The 20665-nt window shown below is 42.3% G+C and overlaps 1 protein-coding gene across 3 annotated transcripts in view; it reads left to right on the plus strand.

Moving 5' to 3' along the window:
* CNTLN (centlein) overlaps positions 1-20665 on the plus strand; it is a 248268-nt gene that overhangs the window by 148668 nt on the left and 78935 nt on the right. For 2 of the 3 annotated variants that reach the window (XM_066615164.1, XM_066615163.1), the window contains 3 exons: positions 871-1042; positions 6473-6542; positions 7509-7729. In XM_066615164.1, coding sequence (XP_066471261.1) covers positions 871-1042; positions 6473-6542; positions 7509-7729 — 463 coding nt within the window. The remainder of the gene's footprint in view (positions 1-870; positions 1043-6472; positions 6543-7508; positions 7730-20665) is intronic. The other variant, XM_066615162.1, reaches the window with a different exon arrangement.

Here is a 20665-nt window from a genome sequence, read left to right on the forward strand (position 1 = left end):
TTCACATAGGGCGCAATCCTAACCCCTTATGAGTGCTTTCCAGCACTGACATAAGGGCGATGCAGCTCTGAGATAAGGGAACAAACATTCCCTTACTTTGAGGAGGTCTCCGTGAGTGATGCCCAACTGCAGGATGCAGCATGTGCCCCATTGGCACCGCTATGCCACTGCTGGAAAGTACTGACATAAGGGGTTAGGATTGCTCCCATAGGGGTTTCTCTAAATTGCATGACAATATGCCCCTCCAACAAAAGTTTGGCAGCAGGTTTGGGGTCAAGCCAGTCCACCTCTGTCACAAAATTAAGGAAGGTCCTAGTAGGTTCCATCTCAATTGAACCCCCTGTCAAGCCAAGCCATGTGAGGTCTGCCTGGCGGTGTGTCACCCATATCAGTGAAAACGTAATGAGTGAACAATTGCCTCGCAGAACTTTTCCCCATACATGTATTTTTTTTCAAGAGGAAAATTACCCTGTTCTGGATGTTTAGAGGTAATTGTGCTGTTTGTAAATGAAATGAGTGTATTCATGGGTTCTAGGCAAATAATGCAGGGAAACAAGATCAGTAGTTGGAATTTCTTGCTGTTAATTTTATTTTCGTTCACATTCCTTAAGCAGAAAGCAGCTGCTAAACTCAAAAAGGGTAAAAATTATAAAATGATTTTCTGATAGAAATAGTTACTACTTTAAAGGAATCATTTTTTTCAGGTTATTGTGTGACTGTTTGTGGCAGTTGTGCCAAATGTGCACTTTGGTTTTGGCTGTTTGCAGATCGTTGTTTGGTTGCTTTGTTTGCTCCTTTTTTGGATTGTTGGAGACCTTTTGACCCACAAATAGATAATACTTTGCCTCTTTCCAAATATGCTCTTTGTAGTGATTCTGAAATGCTGCCTTCTGAAAACCTGGAGACAGTAGTTCCAAAAGCAGCACAGCCTATTCTTTTGACAGACAAAAATGATCATCAAGAACAAAGTACGATGGAAGACAACCAAATATTTCCTAGTAGTAGGAATTTGGAAGGCAACTGTGAATTTTGTCGTAAAAAGGTATAGTATGATTTGAGTGCATTTAGTTTTGTACTCATTTCAGTGTCAATGTCAAATATTTAACAGCATTCAAATGCAATAGCCTCAGTATATTAATCTGCTGCAATACAGCCCCTATTTTTTGTTCCTTTACCTTGAGGAGGCCTCTGTGACTACCCCCCCCCACTGCAGGATGCAGTGCACACCCTATCAGCACAGCTGCATCAATGTTGGAAAGTTGGATAGGGCTGGCCCTTAATGTGTCACTGGTGTTGTGCTGCCCTGCATACACCTCTGCATACACCTCCTCCTGCTCCTGACCATCCCTGTGCTCCTCTCTCTCCTGCCTTATCCTGCTGCTCTTTTTGAATGAGTGGGGTGGCCTGCTGAAGCAGGAGGTGGCAGCTGGGATTAATATATGGCAGCAGCTGCAGCAGTGCTATCCTGCAGAAAATGCAAGGGTGGTGGTGTGGGGCTGCTGGCTCCCCCAGGTGCAGCCTGACTTCTGGGACCCCTTGAACCCAATTGAAGAACCAGCTCTGGTTCCACGATATTTCATTATTTCTCTAAGAAGCATTTCCTGCCTCTTGATATGAAAGACTACAGTCATACCAATATGAACCCATATGTTTCCCATACAGTTTTCTCTGATTGGGGCATATGCTCATCAGCTAGCAGTTCAGTGACACACATGTCTTTAGCGTGAGGGCTGCTAACTATTTTGCCACAACCTAAGACCAGACTGATACACTATCAACACAGTACAGCTGTTGCACCACTGTGCCTTGCTTCCACTCCATTACAATAAGGTTTCTTGAGAGGAATCATGTACTTGTGCAAATGATACATTACTGAGGCAGAAAACTGTAGTTCTATGCCACTTGCTTATCTCATATTTTCTTAAGAGACATTCGTGACGAGTTTGAAGTGGAAGGTCACACTTACCTTATGATGTAGAAGTTAACTTTTACAAACAACCTTGCCAGTGTCAACTATTATTATCCATGTTGCATGTCATTGTGCTGATGCAGCAGTGGATTAAATTCCATCCTAAGTACTACTTTACTGGCACAGCAGATCTGATACCCACTTCGTACAATCAGGCACAAGTCTGGTGATCTCTTTGAAGAAACTTTGTAGAGTGTATTCTGTGTGGCAAAGCTGTAAGAAAATCCTTGATAGATCAGGTCAACCACCTATCTAGCCACCATCCTGTTTCCCAGAATGGCAAAATAGATGTCTCTGGGGAGCCCACAACCAAGTGTTGAGCAGCAACTCTTGAGAAGGATCCTGTGCATCTTGTATCTGAATACTGCTCTTGCTGAATCTGGAGCTAGCCGATAGCATGATTGTGTAGTTACTGGCCATGCTCATCATCATTATATGGTCATTTATGAACAGCTGGCCATGCTCATCATCATTATATCACAACAAATCCTGTTCATAACTTGCAAACAGATATGTATGAAATGCATCCTTTTTTGGTTTGCTTTTGTAAAGCCTGAGGCCCTGTCGCCCAGGGACCTACCCCATGGCGGGAAGGACTAGGGAAGATGCGGCAGGCAGGCAGGAAGCCCTGCAACCCTGGGCAGGCGGAGGTGCCGGGCGAACTGCCGGGCGACCTGCGGGGCGGGGAAGCAGGAGCCCACAGACCCTGCTGGCCCCCGCGCCGCCGGCAGAGGCGGCGCCACCGCCCAAAGGAATGGCTAGGCAACCCATGGGGCAGGGGAGCCAGAGCCCGCAAGCTCGGCCAGCCTCCGAGCAGCCAGTAGAGGTGGCGCCACCACCCAAGGGAAGGGGAGCCAGCCGCAGAAGCAGCCGCCCGGCCATGCTGCTCCTTCACAATGTGGCAGGCGCGGGCGGCTGGGGACCCAGATGCCCGAGATCTCACAAGATCTTGGGCCCGGCCAAACTCCGGACAGGGCAGAGCCAGGAAGGAACATGGCTGGGCTCATAAGGAGGCTCAGGAACAAGGGAGGGGGGTGAATGGAAAGAGCAGCCACTGACACCCACCCCCTAGTGGCTGGCAGAAAGGGCTGGCTGGCCAGGTGAACCCCGGTACAACCAACCAGCGCAGGAGGCTTGGGAGAGGCAAACTCCTACCCTCTCAGGGCAGGGTGAGATCAGAGTGACAGGCAGCACATCCTGTCCCTTCCCAGCCACCTGGAACACCCAGAGGGCATCCCCATGAGTGAGTGGCACGTCAAGGGGCCAACCAACCCCAACAGAGATGTAGGGATCAGGGCCCAGACCTCCCCAGTGCCTACAAGAGAGACCCAAGGGAACAGCAGCCTGTCTATGCCGGACCAACAGATGGGTACCCTCAACCTCAAGGCAGTGAGGAACAGATCCGTACACCACCGGCATACTTCATGCTAATTCCCCAAAGAGACTTGTGAAGGAAACAAGGACTCTGCTCTGGGTTCTGAGAAAGACTTTATTATAAACATGTACAAGTGGCATACTGTAATGTAACAGATCCAGATGAATGTTAAGACATTGAGAAGATTAAACTGGGCATGCAAGCCACTTTTTGCAGCTCATTGTCTTCCTTGTCGCCCCCTTCGAACTTGCATCTCCGGTACCGCTACCTCGGAAGCTCCGCCCCAGGGATGGACTTCACAGGCTCCCACAAGACATGCAGTTATTCCATGGAATATTCAATGAGTTCCACCTAACATGGAATTTGCAATCACACTGTACTGCACTCTGGGGGTTTCTTCAAGGAAAAAACTGCACTAGGCCCTCTTCCTGTGCTGTCTCACATTCTTCATCAGACTTTCTGTGTCTGCATGGAGAGAAGTGAAAAGTGGTGTGCCCCAAGGATCTGTCCTGGGACTGGTGCTCTTCATAAATGACCTGGAGACAGGGTTGAGCAGTGAGGTGGCAAAGTTTGCAGACGACACCAAACTTTTCCAAGTGGTGAAGACCAGAAGTGATTGTGAGGAGCTCCAGAAGGATCTCTCCAGAATGGGCAGCAAAATTGCAGATGCGCTTCAATGTCAGTAAGTGTAAAGTCATGCACATTGGGGCAAAAAATCAAAACTTTAGATATAGGCTGATGGGTTCTGAGCTGTCTGTGACAGATCAGGAGAGAGATCTTGGGGTGGTGGTGGACAGGCCGATGAAAGTGTCGACCCAATGTGCGGCGGCAGTGAAGAAGGCCAATTCTATGCTTGGGTTCATTAGAAAAGGTATTGAGAACAAAACGGCTAATATTATAATGCCGTTGTACAAATCTATGGTAAGGCCACACCTGGAGTATTGTGTCCAGTTCTGGTTGCCGCATCTCAAAAAAGACATAGTGGAAATGGAAAAGGTGCAAAAGAGAGCGACTAAGATGATTACTGGGCTGGGGCACCTTCCTTATGAGGAAAGGCTACAGCGTTTGGGCCTCTTCAGCCTAGAAAAGAGGCGCCTGAGGGGGGACATGATTGAGACATAAAAATTATGCACGGGAAGGACAGAGTGTATAGAGAGATGCTTTTTACATTCTCACATAACACCAGAACCAAGGGACATCCACTAAAATTGAGTGTTGGGAGAGTTAGAACAGACAAAAGAAAATATTTCTTTACTCAGCGTGTGGTTGGTCTGTGGAACTCCTTGCCACAGGATGTGGTGATGGCGACTGGCCTGGGTGCCCTTAAAAGGGAATTGGACAGGTTTCTGGAGGAAAAATCCATTACAGGTTACAAGCCATGATGTGTATGTGCAACCTCCTGATTTTAGAAATGGGCTATGTCAGAATGCCAGATGCAAGGGGAGGGCACCAGAATGAGGTCTCTTGTTATCTGGTGTACTCCCTGGGGCATTTGGTGAGCTGCTGTGAGATACAGGAAGCTGGACTAGATGGGCCTATGGCCTGATCCAGTGGGGCTGTTCTTATGCATATTCTAGCAGCATTTGCCAGCCAAAATGGGTGGGACCTTCCCCATGAGGTTTTGTCCTTTCGAGAGCAGCAAAAAACTGCCAGTGATGGCAGGATTTGTGTGCTTTTTTTTTACTGTACCATTGTGCATGGAAGGCTGACCCACTCTTGTAGAAGCAAGTTCCCAGTCACTCCTTTGGCTTTTTAGGAAGAGGGCATATGATGGTCCCCCAAAACAGGCACATGGGGTTGGTCACTAAAGCAGCCATCTTTCACACCAAGGCTCAGAAAAGCAGTCAAAGAGATTTCCCTTTCCTGGGAGTAAGTCCCATTGAACACAATGGAACTTAATTTGAGTAGGCATATGTAGGATTGTGTCATTGGATGTGTCATGTGGGTGTTCCCTGTCAGAGAAAAAAATGGTGCTCACTGTGGCCTCTGCCTGGGCTGCCATTCTATAAGCATTTTCTTAAAAGTAAGCCATGCTGAACTCAGCGCCCAAGGCAGTGACAGGGTGCCCAGGCTCTATTTCCACCCCCATCTCTCTCTTTCTGTCCCCTTCATTTTATTTTGGTGGAAGGAGCTGGGAGTTGCCATTTATCTGACTGGGGGTCAAATGGAGCTGTTTGTTCAATGAAACTTTGTGTACGCAACTGGTTGAGCACAGTGCCCCTGATACCATTGTTTCATGGCCTTTGAATGAACCTTCACCCCAACCATAGGCTGCCGCTCTGCTTGAAACACCCAAGTCCATGACATTTCAGAGCTCCCTTAGAAGCAGAAACCACATGGGAACTGCCAGGTGAGAGTGGAAGCAAACACACACCCCTCCTGTGGCTCACCTATGTTTTGGAAGATGGTCCCTCCATCAATTGAGTGGGAGATAGAAAAAGGAATTGCTCTGCTCAGTGGAGGGAAACCCAGAGTTGAATGCAATCATTTTCAGCAAGGAGACCAATGAATGTGGAGAAGCAGTAGCTTGCAAGAAAAATTGTGAGTCTCCTTTCTTGCAGCTTAGATTACGTTCCTTCACACATTTTCCTGACAGCAAACCTCATTGAACACAATGGGTCTTATTTCTGAGTAAGCATTCATAAGGTAGCATAAATGGCAGCACCTGCAGCACATCTCTCCCTTCTCCCCTTGGCAAGAAGATAGAGGGGCATTGTGGCCCATTCCAAAGGTGGGTTTTCCCCTCCTGCTTCTGTCCCCCCATCCAGATTCCAACCAGAATCACATTCCAAAAGATTAAGCAAAAGTTACTTTCTCTGCTGTGTCTCCTATGCCACAAGCAAGGAGGAGTAGATGGGAGGATGAAGGCTGGCAAAAGAGTACTCTACTGAGATCCAGCCCAGGGTTCTACCGCACCTCCCCCACCCCTCAAACTGACAGAAATTGAGAACATTGTGCGTTTTCTTATCATACGTTCAAAACCCATGAGGAAGGTTTAAAACTCACAGAATAAAGTGAAGAAGGTAGTTTCAGATGTCTCAGAAGCTGCAACTTTAAAAAAAATCTGCCTATTTTAGTGTATTTGTATGCATTGCTAATCTGTACATGGTTTGTTTTTGTGTCTACAGCAGAACAATGGCACAAAAATAATTGCTTTGCAAAGGAAAAAGGCCCTACATTCAGCTTCTACTAGTAAAGGTAGGTATTATTTACCTTTTGTAATAGCTCTTTAAAGCAAAATTATAATTTGCATTTGTGGAAAGACTTTAATGTCATCCAAGCCAGTGAAATATCATGTTGCAGTATTTCTTTCCTTAAGCTTGCCCCTTCCCAAATTCTCTGGATTTTGATAAGTTCATCAAAATAAATTTATTTTGATATACATTTGCAGGATTTTGAGCAGTGCTGCTAACTGGACAATGCAGCCAGCTGACTATGGTCCAAAGGGTGGCCTTACTGCCATTTTCCTGCCCACTTCAAATTACACTTGGGAAGCAACTGTATAATAATTGTGTTGGTCCTGTATGGCTATACCAGTACTGAGTCAGTATTCAATGAACATTCTCAGAATAGATTGGAAGAATTTTCTAAGGAGATGTGCAGGGGTGGTCTTGGTTCCAGAGACCCACTAATAAAGTATTTCTGAAACCTGCCTTAGTAACTGACTTTAGGAAACTTGATTGTTTTTCAGCCTATTTCAGAATTTTTATTCTCTAGTTATTTCTTGTGCTACTCCAAAGTATATGGGCTGTTCTCCTAGCTCAGGTTAAGAGGCAGAACTGTTTAAAACAAGATAGACCACCTAAGGCAGAGGTTCTCAAACTTTGAGGGAGCTTTACTTCCTCTGTAAGTTCTTGCAGGGGAGGGGCTAGGGCAATGACAGGATCCCCAGGATCACGTTGCTAAGAGGGGGTGCTTTGCACTCACGTTATGTAGGCAGAACTGCAGGAGGTGCAGGGAGCCCTGCACAGTGCTCCCCAAGGCTTGGAACGTTCGTTAAAAGCGGGCACAGAGCACCTCCTGCAAAACGGAAGTGCTTTGCGCCCGCTTTTAGCGAACGTTCCAAGCCTCGGAATAAAGAGTCATTAATTTAGAGTCATTTTTTTCTTCAAATACTAATGAAAAATGTTGAATTAATTGTTGTTCAATGTAACCAATGTTTAGTAAACAGAGAGAAAAAGAGAAATATTGTGGTCCAGAAACCTGGCTGCTCTGTTTCACTCTCGGGACGGATTACATCCTTACAGCAACAGTTAGCTGTTCTGCAGAATTCAAAACGGACAGCAGTATCTTCTCTGAAAAAGTCTAAGGAAGCCAATAAGATATTAACAGTTCAGCTACAACGGACTGAGCAAAGACTTCAAGTCAGCAAGCAAACTGTTCAGGTAAAGAGTTCATTAAATTATCCCAGTTCCCACTGGTGGTTAGAGCTGCTGTCACCAGGCATTGCTCTTTTCTCCCACCCTGGCTGGCTGCCTGCCTGCCTGCTGTGCTGAATAGATGGAGTGCAGGACTCCCTGCAGGAAACTGTCCCTGCACTCCCTGTCCCAGGACTCCAGGACAGGAAAGAACAGAGTGATTGTATTAGCCAACCTCATCTCCACTTCCTCTTGCCTTCACTTTTCCCCTTTGCTACTTCAGAGCTGAAAGCAGGAGGTTAGAATGGGTATGGGAGGAATGAAAAGATGAGCAGTCATGGTGAACACCTATCCACTATTGAGGAGGAGGAGGAAGAAGTGGTGGTAGAGGAGGAGAATGAAAAAAGAAAAAGAAAAGTAATAAATGAATGAAGAGGGGGAAGGAAAGGGGAGAGGACAACTGGGGCTTGGGGGGCTCAGCATGCTTTGTGCACCCAGGGAGAGAGAAAGGAGGAACAAGTTGGGAGGGGCACATCTCTCCTAGACTCAGGGCCATAGGAGCTTGGGCCATGGCTATTCACAAGAAAGCCAAAGTCTGTTTACCAAATTCTGACTTGTTATTATCTTAGTTATGGGAACATGAAACTCTTATTTTCTCTTTGTGATACTTATTGTGGTGCATATGGCTTTTGAGCATGTAGGTTCCGTTTAGCTATCTCACCTAATATACAGTATAAATATGAGTTGATGCTTCTTTGTACTTCTCCATAATAATCTGTAGTGGAGCTTGTACTGGCATATTCCTCCTGAGCAGTTTTATGAAAGACTGGTTGGGAGTTAAAGCTGATGAAAACGCATGCATTGATTAAAAGACTGCAGCTCCAATCCTAACCACACTTTCCTGAGAGTAAGCCCCATTGAACAAAATAGAACTTACTTCTGAGTAGACCTGGTTAGGATTGTGCCCTGTGTTAGACTGGCAATGTTACAAGAGTTCTCCTGCCCAACTCCTGACATTTTTGACTGCCTAGAGCAGGGGTGCTCACACGTTTTTGGCTCGAGAGCTACTTTGAAACCCAGCAAGGCCCGGAGATCTACCAGAGTTTTTTTTTACAATGTTCGCGCCATCATAACATATAACATTTATGTGTTCAATGTATGTTGGTGTACCTTGAGCCCCACTGAGTATAACAGGACTTACTCCTGAGTAGACATGCCTAGGATTAGGCTGTGAGGCTGCAATCCTAGCCACACTTACCTGGGAGTAAGTCCCATTGAGTACAATGGGCCTTACTCCCGGCGTTTCCTCCCAGAGGCACCTGAAGGGGGTGGGGTCGGCACTCCACGATCTACTCATTCTGCCTCGCGATCTACCAGTAGATCGCGATCCACCTATTGAGCACCCCTGGCCTAGTGCATTGCAGATTGGAAGGCAAACTTTGCCTACCCTTTCTTGTAAATTTGCTTTGGAGAAGCTTTTGACTTCACTGAGGGAAAGTGAGTACAGCAGGACCACCCTGAAGTCCAGTAGCAAACCTGCCATTAACTGAACGGGGCAATTGCCCTGGGCGCGGAGCCCCATGTGCCTCTAGGATCATGCGGAAACCTTACTGAAGCTCCTGACGCAGTTGGAAACTGTGATTCCAGTTTGCCGGAAGCAGAGTTTAAGACCATGGGGAAACCTCAGGTGGCTTCTGTGGTTGGTCCTGGAGCCGAATGAGACTCTGTTTTGTTGCAGTGAGTGGGGGGGTGGCGGCATCTCGTGGGGAGGGACTCCATCACAAACCTTTGCCTGGGGCGCAGGGCTGGGGAGGTCTGCCACTGTTGAAGTCAACCTGCTCTGAAAACTGGAGGAGTTACTGGCCTGTGCCAGTAACCTGGTACGCTTCCCTCCATATGCCTGCATCCTGTTCAGTAATGTAGGCAAAATCACCTCTGTATCAATTGATGACAAACTTTAACCATTTGACATAATTTAACCATTTCTCTGTTCTACCATAATTGAATAAGATTTCAGGGTTTTGTGTCATCTCAGAGATTGTTTTATTGTCAGGCACTACATTTCAGTTTAAGGACAGAAATACAATTAAAACTTTTCAGCTGATAAAAGCTGTCCTGTGGACGTAAACAGCCCTATCCTGTGCATGTCTACTCAGAGGTAAGTCCCATTACAATTCAGTGGGGCTTACTTCCAGGTAAGTGTGGTTAGATTGCAGCCAAAAATATGTTGAGTGAAAGTGTTTGACATACCATTAGTGACATGCTTTTTGGCTTGTTAAAGAAAGGATGAAGTTATAAAAGGAAGATGAAGAACAGTGTTGTTGAGTCTGGTTTCTCATGATAATTTTTTTTTTCCTTTTTTGAAGATGGGTTTTTGTCAAAACAGGCAAACTCTAGGACAGATATGAAAACATTTGCACCTTTTTTTCTTTGCTCACTTTGCTGACAAGCAAAAGAGTGACTTGTTGCCTTGAATACGAGAAAAAGTAACACCCTCTGAGACAAAGAAAATATATAAAACTATTCCAGAAACACATACAAAATATTTACATGAGTTATATGCTAATTCGGATTCCTTCTTTGCTTCCAGTTTTAATGTTCTGTCTTTAACCGGTTATGCTTAAGGTGCTATATTAGTGCTACCAAAGGGGAAATCTACACTTTGAACAGGGTTTCGGCTACCTTCCAGTGAAAATTAAGGAAGTAAAATATCTCTGCAGTCACTGCAGGGAGCATATGCATTTTAGAGGGAGCATTGTGCTTCAGAGAAAGACCAAGTGGGTAGGAAAACATAGGATTTTAGAGCTGTGTGTGAAAGTTATTTTGATGTGGAGTGTTAAGACAATCCATAGACAACAGTAGATATTTTCAAATGCTACCACTCTTTTATGATGTGGTGCTACATTTTGATGTGGTGTCTATTAGTAATGTAATGGAAGCTGATGATTTTTGGCATCTGTGCTTTACAGGCAGGAATGGATGGAAATGAAAACAAAACTACAGTAAATGACCCAAGCAGATCTAAAATTTTAAATATGCGTAGCTTTAGGAAAATGTGTTCTCAAATGGCACAACTATATTTGATTCTTTTTTATGCTTGTCTACATAATCATAATTTGCTAGTGCAACATTGTTTTTATACTTAATTCATGATGCTGGCTTAAATGAAATCTAATAGTGCAGCATTTGTAAAAGTTAACGTGCATAGACAAGATAACTGTTGACTGGACTGAACTGAAGAAGGAAATCCGTTAACCGACATAGACAGATGTTCATGCAGTCAGTACTTTATCATAATCCCCATGGACTATGGTGGTATAAGATCAGATCTAGATTTAAGATTTAAATGTTCCAGATGTTCATTTCTGAGACGGATTTTACAGTTTCTGCAAGCTGAGGATTGGTTGGCGTCTATTGGTTTCCTGGAAGGCTGTATATAATGCCCCCACCGTGAGTGTATTTAAAATTCAAACTTTAAAATGCACTGAGTTTCATTTTACTTCCATTTTTAAAAATAGAATTCCGAAGTCTGTATTGTGTGGCCTTTGAAATGCAGACTGTACATCCCATATTTTTTGTGATAATGCTGTAGGGTGACTGCACATTTGAGACTTGGTCTGCAGTTGCTGAGACTCATCATAAGTACTAAAGCAAGGCCTTCTGTTTTTAAGTAAAGTAGTTAGGCTGTGCAATCAGTGTATAGAAATCACAGCTGGAGTTGTTACTTAATGTAGAAGTGATGGGATCTGATCTTTCAGGAGTTCCTTACAAAAATGTCATGGAAGAATTATTGGCAAAATTCAGGGAAACTCTTTTTAAAAGCTTGTTTTTATCTGTACCCCCTGTGTCTAATGGCAGTGCTGAAATTTCCATCACCAGATGTCTGCTCATATTAAGACGTTCTCTGCTGTACGTAGCAGAGTAATGACAATTATACATGGATAAGATATAGCATTTGTGCAGCAAAAACACATTGAGGCGCAAGGGATACAAGATACAATGCAAAACTGCTATCCTGTAATTTAAGTCAGTAATTATTGCCTTTTAAATGTAGTGACCCAATTACAAAGCACCCCCTACTACAAAGTTACCCCAGAATCCTTTGCTCCAGTTCCCACAGTGCTCCAGAAGTGGCACCACAGGAGTAATTGTGTTGTTTTATGGGTTGCCTTTGACATCTGAAAGGACTGAGTAGCTGAGCAAACCCTCTTCATCTGAAGATGCCAGTAGAACAAAGGGAACAGACTTGCAACCCACCAGGCAACGGATTGCAACTCCTTTGGGCAGCACTGCTCACAGGTTGCAAGACGTTTCTTGAGGAGCATTCTTCCAGATGTGAAACAGTTGTTTCTTTCTAAAATCTCTGCTTGGGACTGCTGTATTTCAGGCTAAGGAATTCCTACAGTAGCATTTTAAAAATCACTGCAGGCGTTTCTCAGACAGTTCCAGTGTTAGTCATTTGTAAAAGAAAATCTTTGTTGCCTGATGCTTTCTCTGCCTTTCACTAAGCACCTCCTTAGCATCTTGGAGCTTCATTGGCTTAAGTGAGCTAATGTATCCATTATCTTAGCATATTTTTAAAAGAGATTGCTTTAGTTGGATTATGCTCAGCTCTCTTAAACCAGTGGTTCTTAACCTTTTCATGTCTCATGTGTCCTTAACCTTTTCATATGCCTCAACATAGGAGAATGTTGAACTGCTCATGTCATCCTTATATATTTTGCATTTATTTTATTTTCATTACGATCATTTGCTGTTTTACTGAAATTGCTTTGTACATACATGGGAGCAAGTGGAACTTCAAAAAGTGTTAAATTTAAAACCTTTTAAAAACACTTGTTTGCTGTTTAGAATTTGAAGATTAGAAAAAACCTCGTGAGAAAGCCAAAAACAATAAATACAGGTTGAGTCTCCATATTCATGAGGGTTCTATTCCCAGAACTCATGTGGATGGCAAAAATCGCATTAAAGTAAATCCATTTAAAAAACAATGTCCCTTTGACAGGCGATTTAAAAACAGCCTTGCTGACCTTTGTGATGTAAGACAGAGGCATTAGGTAGACAATCTATCAATCAGTCTCTTTGCAGGCTCTTAGAAAGGCTTAACTCTGAGCCAGCAACCCCTCCCTTCAGCACAGCACTCAGAAAGAATGTAAAGTGATTATCATTCTTTGAGGTGCTTAGAGGGAAGGAAGGGATCACCTGCCTTGGAGTTAAGCTGTTCTAAGTGCCTGGAGAGAGAATGACTGATGAATTGTCAGAAGGCTGACCTCTTTCACATTAACGAGGCTATTGTTAAACAACTTGCTCCTTTAATTTAAAGAGCACTTATCATTGCGTTGAGGTGATACCACCAGTGAAAAATCTGTGAATAATTAGATTATATCTGTACTGTGGCAAATAAGAAAATTAGTTATTGGCTTTTGTTTTTCCCATAAGTAGTTTTATAAATTCAAAATTTATAAAATACTCCTCCTTTCTTAAAAAAAATAAAGGCAATTTTTAAAAAATTCCAATTTATTTTTTTTTAATATTCCAAACCCCCTGGAACCCTGTTCACATACCCCCAAGGATTACAGATCCCACAGATGAAGAACCCCTGTCTTAAACTGAATTCACAAAAGGGAAAAGACTGTCATTGCTTCCGTTATAGTAGTTTCTTTGCTTTCTTTCCAATATTCTTCACAGCATTATCCACATACATTAAATACTAAATATTAAACACACACACTCCTGATATTCAGTCATACCCTAACATTACACTCTAGGGCAGCAGTTCTTAAACTGTGAGTCTGGGACCCACCAGTTCCAGGTCGTGACCCAGTTTCTGGTGGTTTGCGAAACTGACAGGGTAGATTAGGATATGTACCTTAAGGGTTAAATAAGCTACTACTGGGGGGGGGGAAGCACGGTTGCCCACTCACCATTATAGCCATACTCATTGGCTGTAAATCAGGCAGCAGTCCTTAGAGCCCATGAAAAGTCTGAGAACCACTGCTGTGGGATAACCAAGATACAAGATCCTGTAAAGCTGTGCAATTTTGGTGGAAAGCTATACCACCTGACTCACACCTGGTTAAAGCTTTGCCATCCTTCCCTGTTCACCTGCCGATTGCATGTTGCAGACATCAAGGGCAGTAAAGGAGATGGGGCAGAGACATTTGAGGCAGGAGGAGATTTTTTGGACACTTGAGGGCTGTGGAACTGGAGGAGGAGTGATGGTCACAGGCACAGTGAGGTCCACATTGTGTGGGATTTTTTCTGATGTAATAATGAGTTGTTGCCCCTTGCTTTGTAACAGCAGGGTGTTGCAAGGTTATTGTCCTTGGTCCATTCCAAATGTGATATGTTAATCTTCATACCATGACTTATTCACAATTTTAAAATAAAAGGGCACGATGTGGTATGAGAAAGTTTTTTTTTTAAATGTCTGTTTCCACTATCAAACAAAATGCCTTTTATGTTCTGCTCATCTCTAAAGCAGAATTGCTATTTAAAAAGTCTTCAATTATTAATGAACTTACATGGGCTGCATGTTGGAAATGTAGCCTACTTATAAATTAAGGCAGCTGGTTGGCATGAATCAGACCTGTCTGAGTACCGATATTATATTCACTGTAATGAAAACTGAATGTTGATAGATGCTGGATTCTACAGTCCTGTAATTTGGGAAAGGAAGTTCTGGTAGTCAAGTAGCATAGCTAACATAGAAGGGCAAATCCCTGTGGCTTTCCTTGGAACAAGCTGAAGGGACATGATCCAGCTGAAGCACTTATAAGGCCCATTGATTTCAGTGAGAGAGTTTAAGTATACACTTTACTCTCTTGCACTGAAATCAATGGAGCTCAAAATTGTATGACCTCAGCAGCACTGAGCTATGTTTCATCCTGCCAGATAACTAATATACACATTATAATCAGTTTATAAAGACTATTTTTTTAGTATGGCACTAGACGCCATAACTGCATCACTAGCTTTCATTCAATCTTGGCTCATTCCAATGTAAAATAAAATATCTTCTTATTGTCTATTTTATAATTGTACATCATACTGAACACCATTAAATGTTAACCAACACAATTTATAAGTTGAACATTACCAAGCAATTTGATAGTGAGTAGCATTCATGTTTTCCTTACTCTAAGAACTGAGTTCTTCCTCTGGTAGATGAGCCCTTGCTCCAGCAGAAAGTAAACGGTATATACTACCCAACAATTTAAAAAATTGATTTTTTTCCCTGTTTCTGTTAAAATTAGTAATATTCAGTTATCTTGTCCTAGTGCATTTAACACTAGATTCATTTGATTATTTTATTTGTTTATTTATTTGGTCATTTTATTTTTCATATTTTTATACCTCCAAGGAGTTCAGGCTATATAGTCCTGAACTTCTTTAGTCCTTCTTCTTTAGTCCTCACAACAACCCTATAAGGCTGATATATAGTGACTGGCACAAGGTCACCCAGAAAGCTTCATGGCTGAGCAGGGATTCGAATCTGGATCTTCCAGGTCTAACTTTAGAAGCAGAACACCACCCTGGATCTTCACATATTGAATTATGATTGCATTCATATGAAGGCTAACAGTTTCTGGAATTTATGTGGATTTTTAAATTTTAAAATTAGTCAATTTAAAATTGGATTTTTTAGATTTGTCAGTTTAACTATGAATTCTAGTTAACTGTATGAATAAATTCACACATAAAATAGTTCTTAAACAAAATTTATAATTTCCTTGTTTTAGCTGATATTTCTGTGTTTTGTATCAAGCATAATCTTAGAAACACCATTCCCTCCTGTGTGTATGTGTGGGGGGAGATGTCTCTTGGGTGATGCATACCACCTGCAGTTTTTGCAAGTACTTTCATTAAAGATATTTTTAAAAGATATGCTGCCCAATATAGGAGCTTTTTTAGCTGATCAGAAATCTTTTATTTGCTTAACCAGTCAATTAAATGTTATAGCTCTATTGTTTTCTGCAGAGGAAGGACTTTCTCTGAAAGGGCAGTTAAAGGGAGCTGCTATGTGCTTCATAATGTACTTATGAATAGTTTGGAAGTAGAATCTTTTGAGGAGCCTATACACCGCTTCCTTTATCTCTTTAACTGCTCTCTGATAGCAAGTGTTAAAACCATGATCATGTCCTATATCTTTTGGATGAGCTTAAACTTCACTTAAGGCATGTCTCAGCCCCATGTAATGTCATGCAACCAACCAGTGTGCCTACTAAATGCAGGGTGAACTCCTGGTTTGCGGAAGAAGGCACTTTCAACACAAGTACAAACATGAAATGTACCTTATGCTTCTGTCAAAAACATGAATGACCAGAAAAGCTTATATACTTTGTTTTGGCTTTTAGTCATGTTCTCTATTTGGTATAATCAGTGTGCAAGAAGCAAGGCAGGCCCCTGCCTGAGAGGGCTCACTGTATAAAAATAGATGCAAGGAAGGGACAGTGGAGGGAAGTGGTATCAGGGTGAATGGTAGAAGAATGTATAATTATTCTATACATGTACTTAGGCTTAGTTACAGTAAAGGGACTCATAGTGCCCTATGGAAAAAGCGGGTTTTGAAGAGGGTTTGAAAGAAGTAAGAGTAAGAAGTAAGAGTGCTGTCTGTGACAGATCAGGAGAGAGATTATGGAGTGCTTGTGGACAGTTCAATGAAAGTGTTGACCTAATGTGCGGCGGCAGTGAAGAAGGCTAATTCCATGCTTGGGATCATTAGAAAAGGCATTGAGAATAAGACAGCTAATATTGTAATGCTGTTGTACAAATCGATGGTAAGGCCACACCTGGAGTATTGCATCCAGTTCTTGTCACCACATCTCAAAAACGATATAGTGGAAATGGAAAAGGTGCAAAAAAGAGCAACCAAAATGATTACTGGGCTGGGGCACCTACCTTATAAGGAAAGGCTACAGCGTTTGGGGCTTTTCAGTCTAGAACAGAGGCACCTTAGGGGGGACATGATTGAGACATGTCCCCGTACAAAATTATGCAGGGGGATGGACAGAGTGAATAGAGAGACGCCCTTTTCCCTCTCATATAACACCAGAACCAGGGGACATCCACGAAAGTTGTGTGTTGGGAGAGTTAGGACAGACCGAAGAAAATATTTATTTACCCAGCGTTTAATTAACCTGTGTAACTCCTTGCCACAGGAAGTAGTGATGGCATCTTGCCTAGATGCCTTTAAGAGGGAATTGGACAAAGTTCTGGAGGAAAAGTTCATTACGGGTTACAAGTCATAGTAAGTATGTGGAAGCTCTTGGTTTTAAAGGCAGGCTGCCTCTGATTGCCAGATGCAGGGGAGGGCACCAGGACGCAGGTTGTGTCTGTTGTCTTGTGTGCTTCCTGAAGTATTTGGTGGGCCACTATGAGATACAGGAAGCTGGACTAGGTGGGCCTTTGGCCTGATCCAGCGGGGATCTTCTTTTGTTCTTATGTCCTTAAGAGAGGAGGCATCTCACTAATGACCTGGGAAGAAGTTCTAGTATAAGGGGCAGAGCCATTTGAGAAAGTAGATCAGATCACTTCAAGCAGATCAGTCATAATGCATTGAGCAGTGTGATGCACTGCTGTCTAAGACTAGGTGCTGTTTTTTTTCCTGACTTGGGGATGGCAGACCTGTTTACAAATTTTAGAAACCCAAATAAAATATTTTCACCAGATTCCTTCATATTTGCACATTGGAGCATGAAACATTTTCTTTTCTCCACTGTTTTGAAGAGACCTTGGGTCAGTGGCATAGCTGCAGGGGGGTGGCATGATGAATACTGCAAGTGACACAATGCACTGTGTAAGCAGCTCCTCTCACTAGCCATCAGAGCCATTATGGGCTGCAATAACAATGAGCATGCGCTTGCCAAACCAAATGGCGTCTCCTGCTTGTTGCTCTCTCTTCCCGGAATGGTTCTGATGGCAAATGGAACTGGGGCCACTTCCACAGCACATTGCAACTCATGTAGTCTTAACGTGCCACTGCTCCTTGTAGCCACGCCAGTGTCTTGTGTTTTTACTTGGAGTTGAGATTCACAAACCAGAAATAGTCTGCTTACCCTCTGTCAATTATAATTTCAAGCAGTATTTCATAACGCTATTTGGGTTACAATTCCCTTTGAGAATCTGATGAAAGCTATGGAACCCCTCCCCCCCCAAATGCAGATAAATGTTTCAGCCTGGTTCACAGACCCCCTGAAGGTTAAGGACCCATGATTTCGAGGGTTTTTCCATTCTCAAGACTTCTTTGTATGTCACCTGTATTCAGCAATCAAGACTAGAGAACTCCAGGAAAGTCAGTAGGGAACCACAAGCATTTATATTGGAACTCTGTGTTGCTTGTCGAAGTACTAAAAAAATGCATTTGCTGTAGCATTTGAAAAAGATGTATGATTGGAATAGTGCAAGGATTATAGCCTTTGCCTGCTTTCCATGCACAATTCATAAAACCATATCCACGTTTGTAGACATAGGTTCATTTTGCATTTTGGCTCAAAATGAAGATTCTGCCCATGGAAGGGCACAAGACAGAACATCCAGCATGGGTTTCCCACCACATGTAGACCTTACATTTGGACTGGAAGTGTGAATTGTCCCAAAATTGATCTGAGTACATGTAAACTCACAATATTTGTGAACAATATTGTTAATTCATCTTTTTGTTCTTTTATCCTCTTGCATTTTTCCTCTCTCAGTAAAACTCTGCCTTGTAGGGCATACCTCATGTGATCTGCAGTCATAGTAGTGGTGATATGATTATCTTTCTTTTCTTAACCCATAGCATGCATGCATGGCATTGTTCTGCTTTTTTTCTTTACAAGAGCTCTATTAAACTGAGAGGTAGTGATTGGGCCAGGTCATTATTGTCCAAGTCCAAACGCTCTATTTTTAGAAGAGCTTCCAAAGATTCAGTGATATCCACTGCTGCTGAATGTGGATATCATTATCCAGTGGGCTGCTAATGGAATCCACTGGATGTAAAAAGCATCCACGGTTACCCTATTTCAAATATAACACTATTTGAAGATCTGTATGGCACATTTGAAAGACATGCATGTCCCATTGCCCATGCATCCATAGTTTTGCATGACCCATTATAGCACCTGCTCCACAGAACCCTCCAAATTTCTTGTTAAGCTCCTTTGAGTTCAAAGAAGAGTCATGAAATTAAACACATGAGCTCTTTAAGCAGAATCTGCTGTCTGGTGCATGTGATATATTTCCCTGAGCTTACCTTTAAAGAGGTTTCATGCTGGATATCTAAGCTGCTACTTTTTTAAAAGTTGGAGCATTTGGGTGTATAACTTGAGATAACTGTCTCAAGAAAAAATGGTGTATGGCTATTGTTCATGTGCCATTCTGATCTGTAGGCATAGTACTGAATAATTTCAGCTTGCTGGAATGGCATCTATTAGAGAGGTTCTGAAATTATTTCTTAGATAATTCTTCCTTACAAATAAGTAGTTTAGATCTCATTTTTCAAATAAAATGCTGGACACAGAGGGTGCCATTGAACCATCTAGCCCTGGTCTATCGATTTTGCTAATGTATAGGCTGCTAATGTTTTAGCTGAAGTCTTTCCCAGGCTACCTTATCAGTGGTTCTCAAACTTTTTAGCACTTTTTGGAATGACAATCTGTTGGGAGCCACTGATAATGATGTAATTAACCTGGAAGTGGTGTTATGGCCAGAAGTGACATCATCAAGCAGGAAATTCTTTAACACCCCCAAACAACAAAATCAAATTTAATTAATTACATAAGTACATTAAAAGTTTACAATAAGTATAACTTTAAAAATTTATTTAAAATAAAGAAGAATCCTCCTAACCCTCCCAAGCAGTTGCTGATCTGTTTAAGAAAAATGCCCTGAACATCCCAAGGCTGCAATCCTATCACCCGGGACTAAGCTCTATTGACCATTAAAAGCATGTACACTGATTGTAGCTTGTTAAAAGTATCGATCTGTAACATTTCCCCAAATGCAGTCACATGCTATGGTAGCATCAAGTCTAATACATTAAAAATCAAATACACATTGAAACAAATGGGAACCCACCTGAAATCAGCTCACAACCCCCTAGTGCAGTGGTACTCAAACCTTTCCAACCAGTGGCTCCCTTGACCCCCGCGGCTGTTGGCCATGACCCCCCATCATGTTCCTGAGGGCTGGAAGTGACATCATTAAACAGGAAGTGACCAGAAATATTAACTATATTAAATATATTAAATATAATATAATATAATATTTATTATAATATAATATTAAATATTACATATATATAAACTATACTAATATTAATTATATTAATCATATCATTAATTAAATGTAGATCTTAAAATATATTATTAATACACGTCAATATACATGCTTTGTAAATGATCAGCTGCTGATCACTGTTGGAGACAGGATGCTGGAGTAGGTAGATTTTGTCTGGTCCAGGAGGACTCATTTTTTTAAATTTTGTAAGCATACCAGTAGAATTGTTTTATCAAATGAACTTGGTTAACAACCAGTCTGACCAACATTACACGCACACACTCCTGTGGACCCCAATCCAACTAGTCATTTCTCCCATTCTCCTTGGATAGAATTGAACCCTTTATTAATTTAATGAAATTAAATTTTTCCAGCAGCTGGTGGGGAAAACAAAAATAGTCCATGAAAATATATCAGAGCTGATAAGGGTTTGGTTAGGAAGCTGATTTGTCTCCTATACTAGGGGATGCACAGCTCAAGCCTATGCATGTCTACTCAGAAGCAAATCCTATTAGAGTCAATGGGGCTTACTCCCAGGAAAGTGTGGATAGGATTGGGCTGGCAATCACTTCACCAATGGCTGATAAGTATTCCCTTCAAATAGCAAGATTCATCACTTTAAAAATGCAGCCTTTCCTCTTCAGTCAAACAAGATTAGTAAATCACTTTCAAAACAGTACCCTTTTTCTGCTCCTGGCCAAGTAA

This window comes from Tiliqua scincoides, chromosome 2 (assembly GCF_035046505.1).
Source record: "Tiliqua scincoides isolate rTilSci1 chromosome 2, rTilSci1.hap2, whole genome shotgun sequence".
Lineage (NCBI taxonomy): Eukaryota > Metazoa > Chordata > Lepidosauria > Squamata > Scincidae > Tiliqua > Tiliqua scincoides.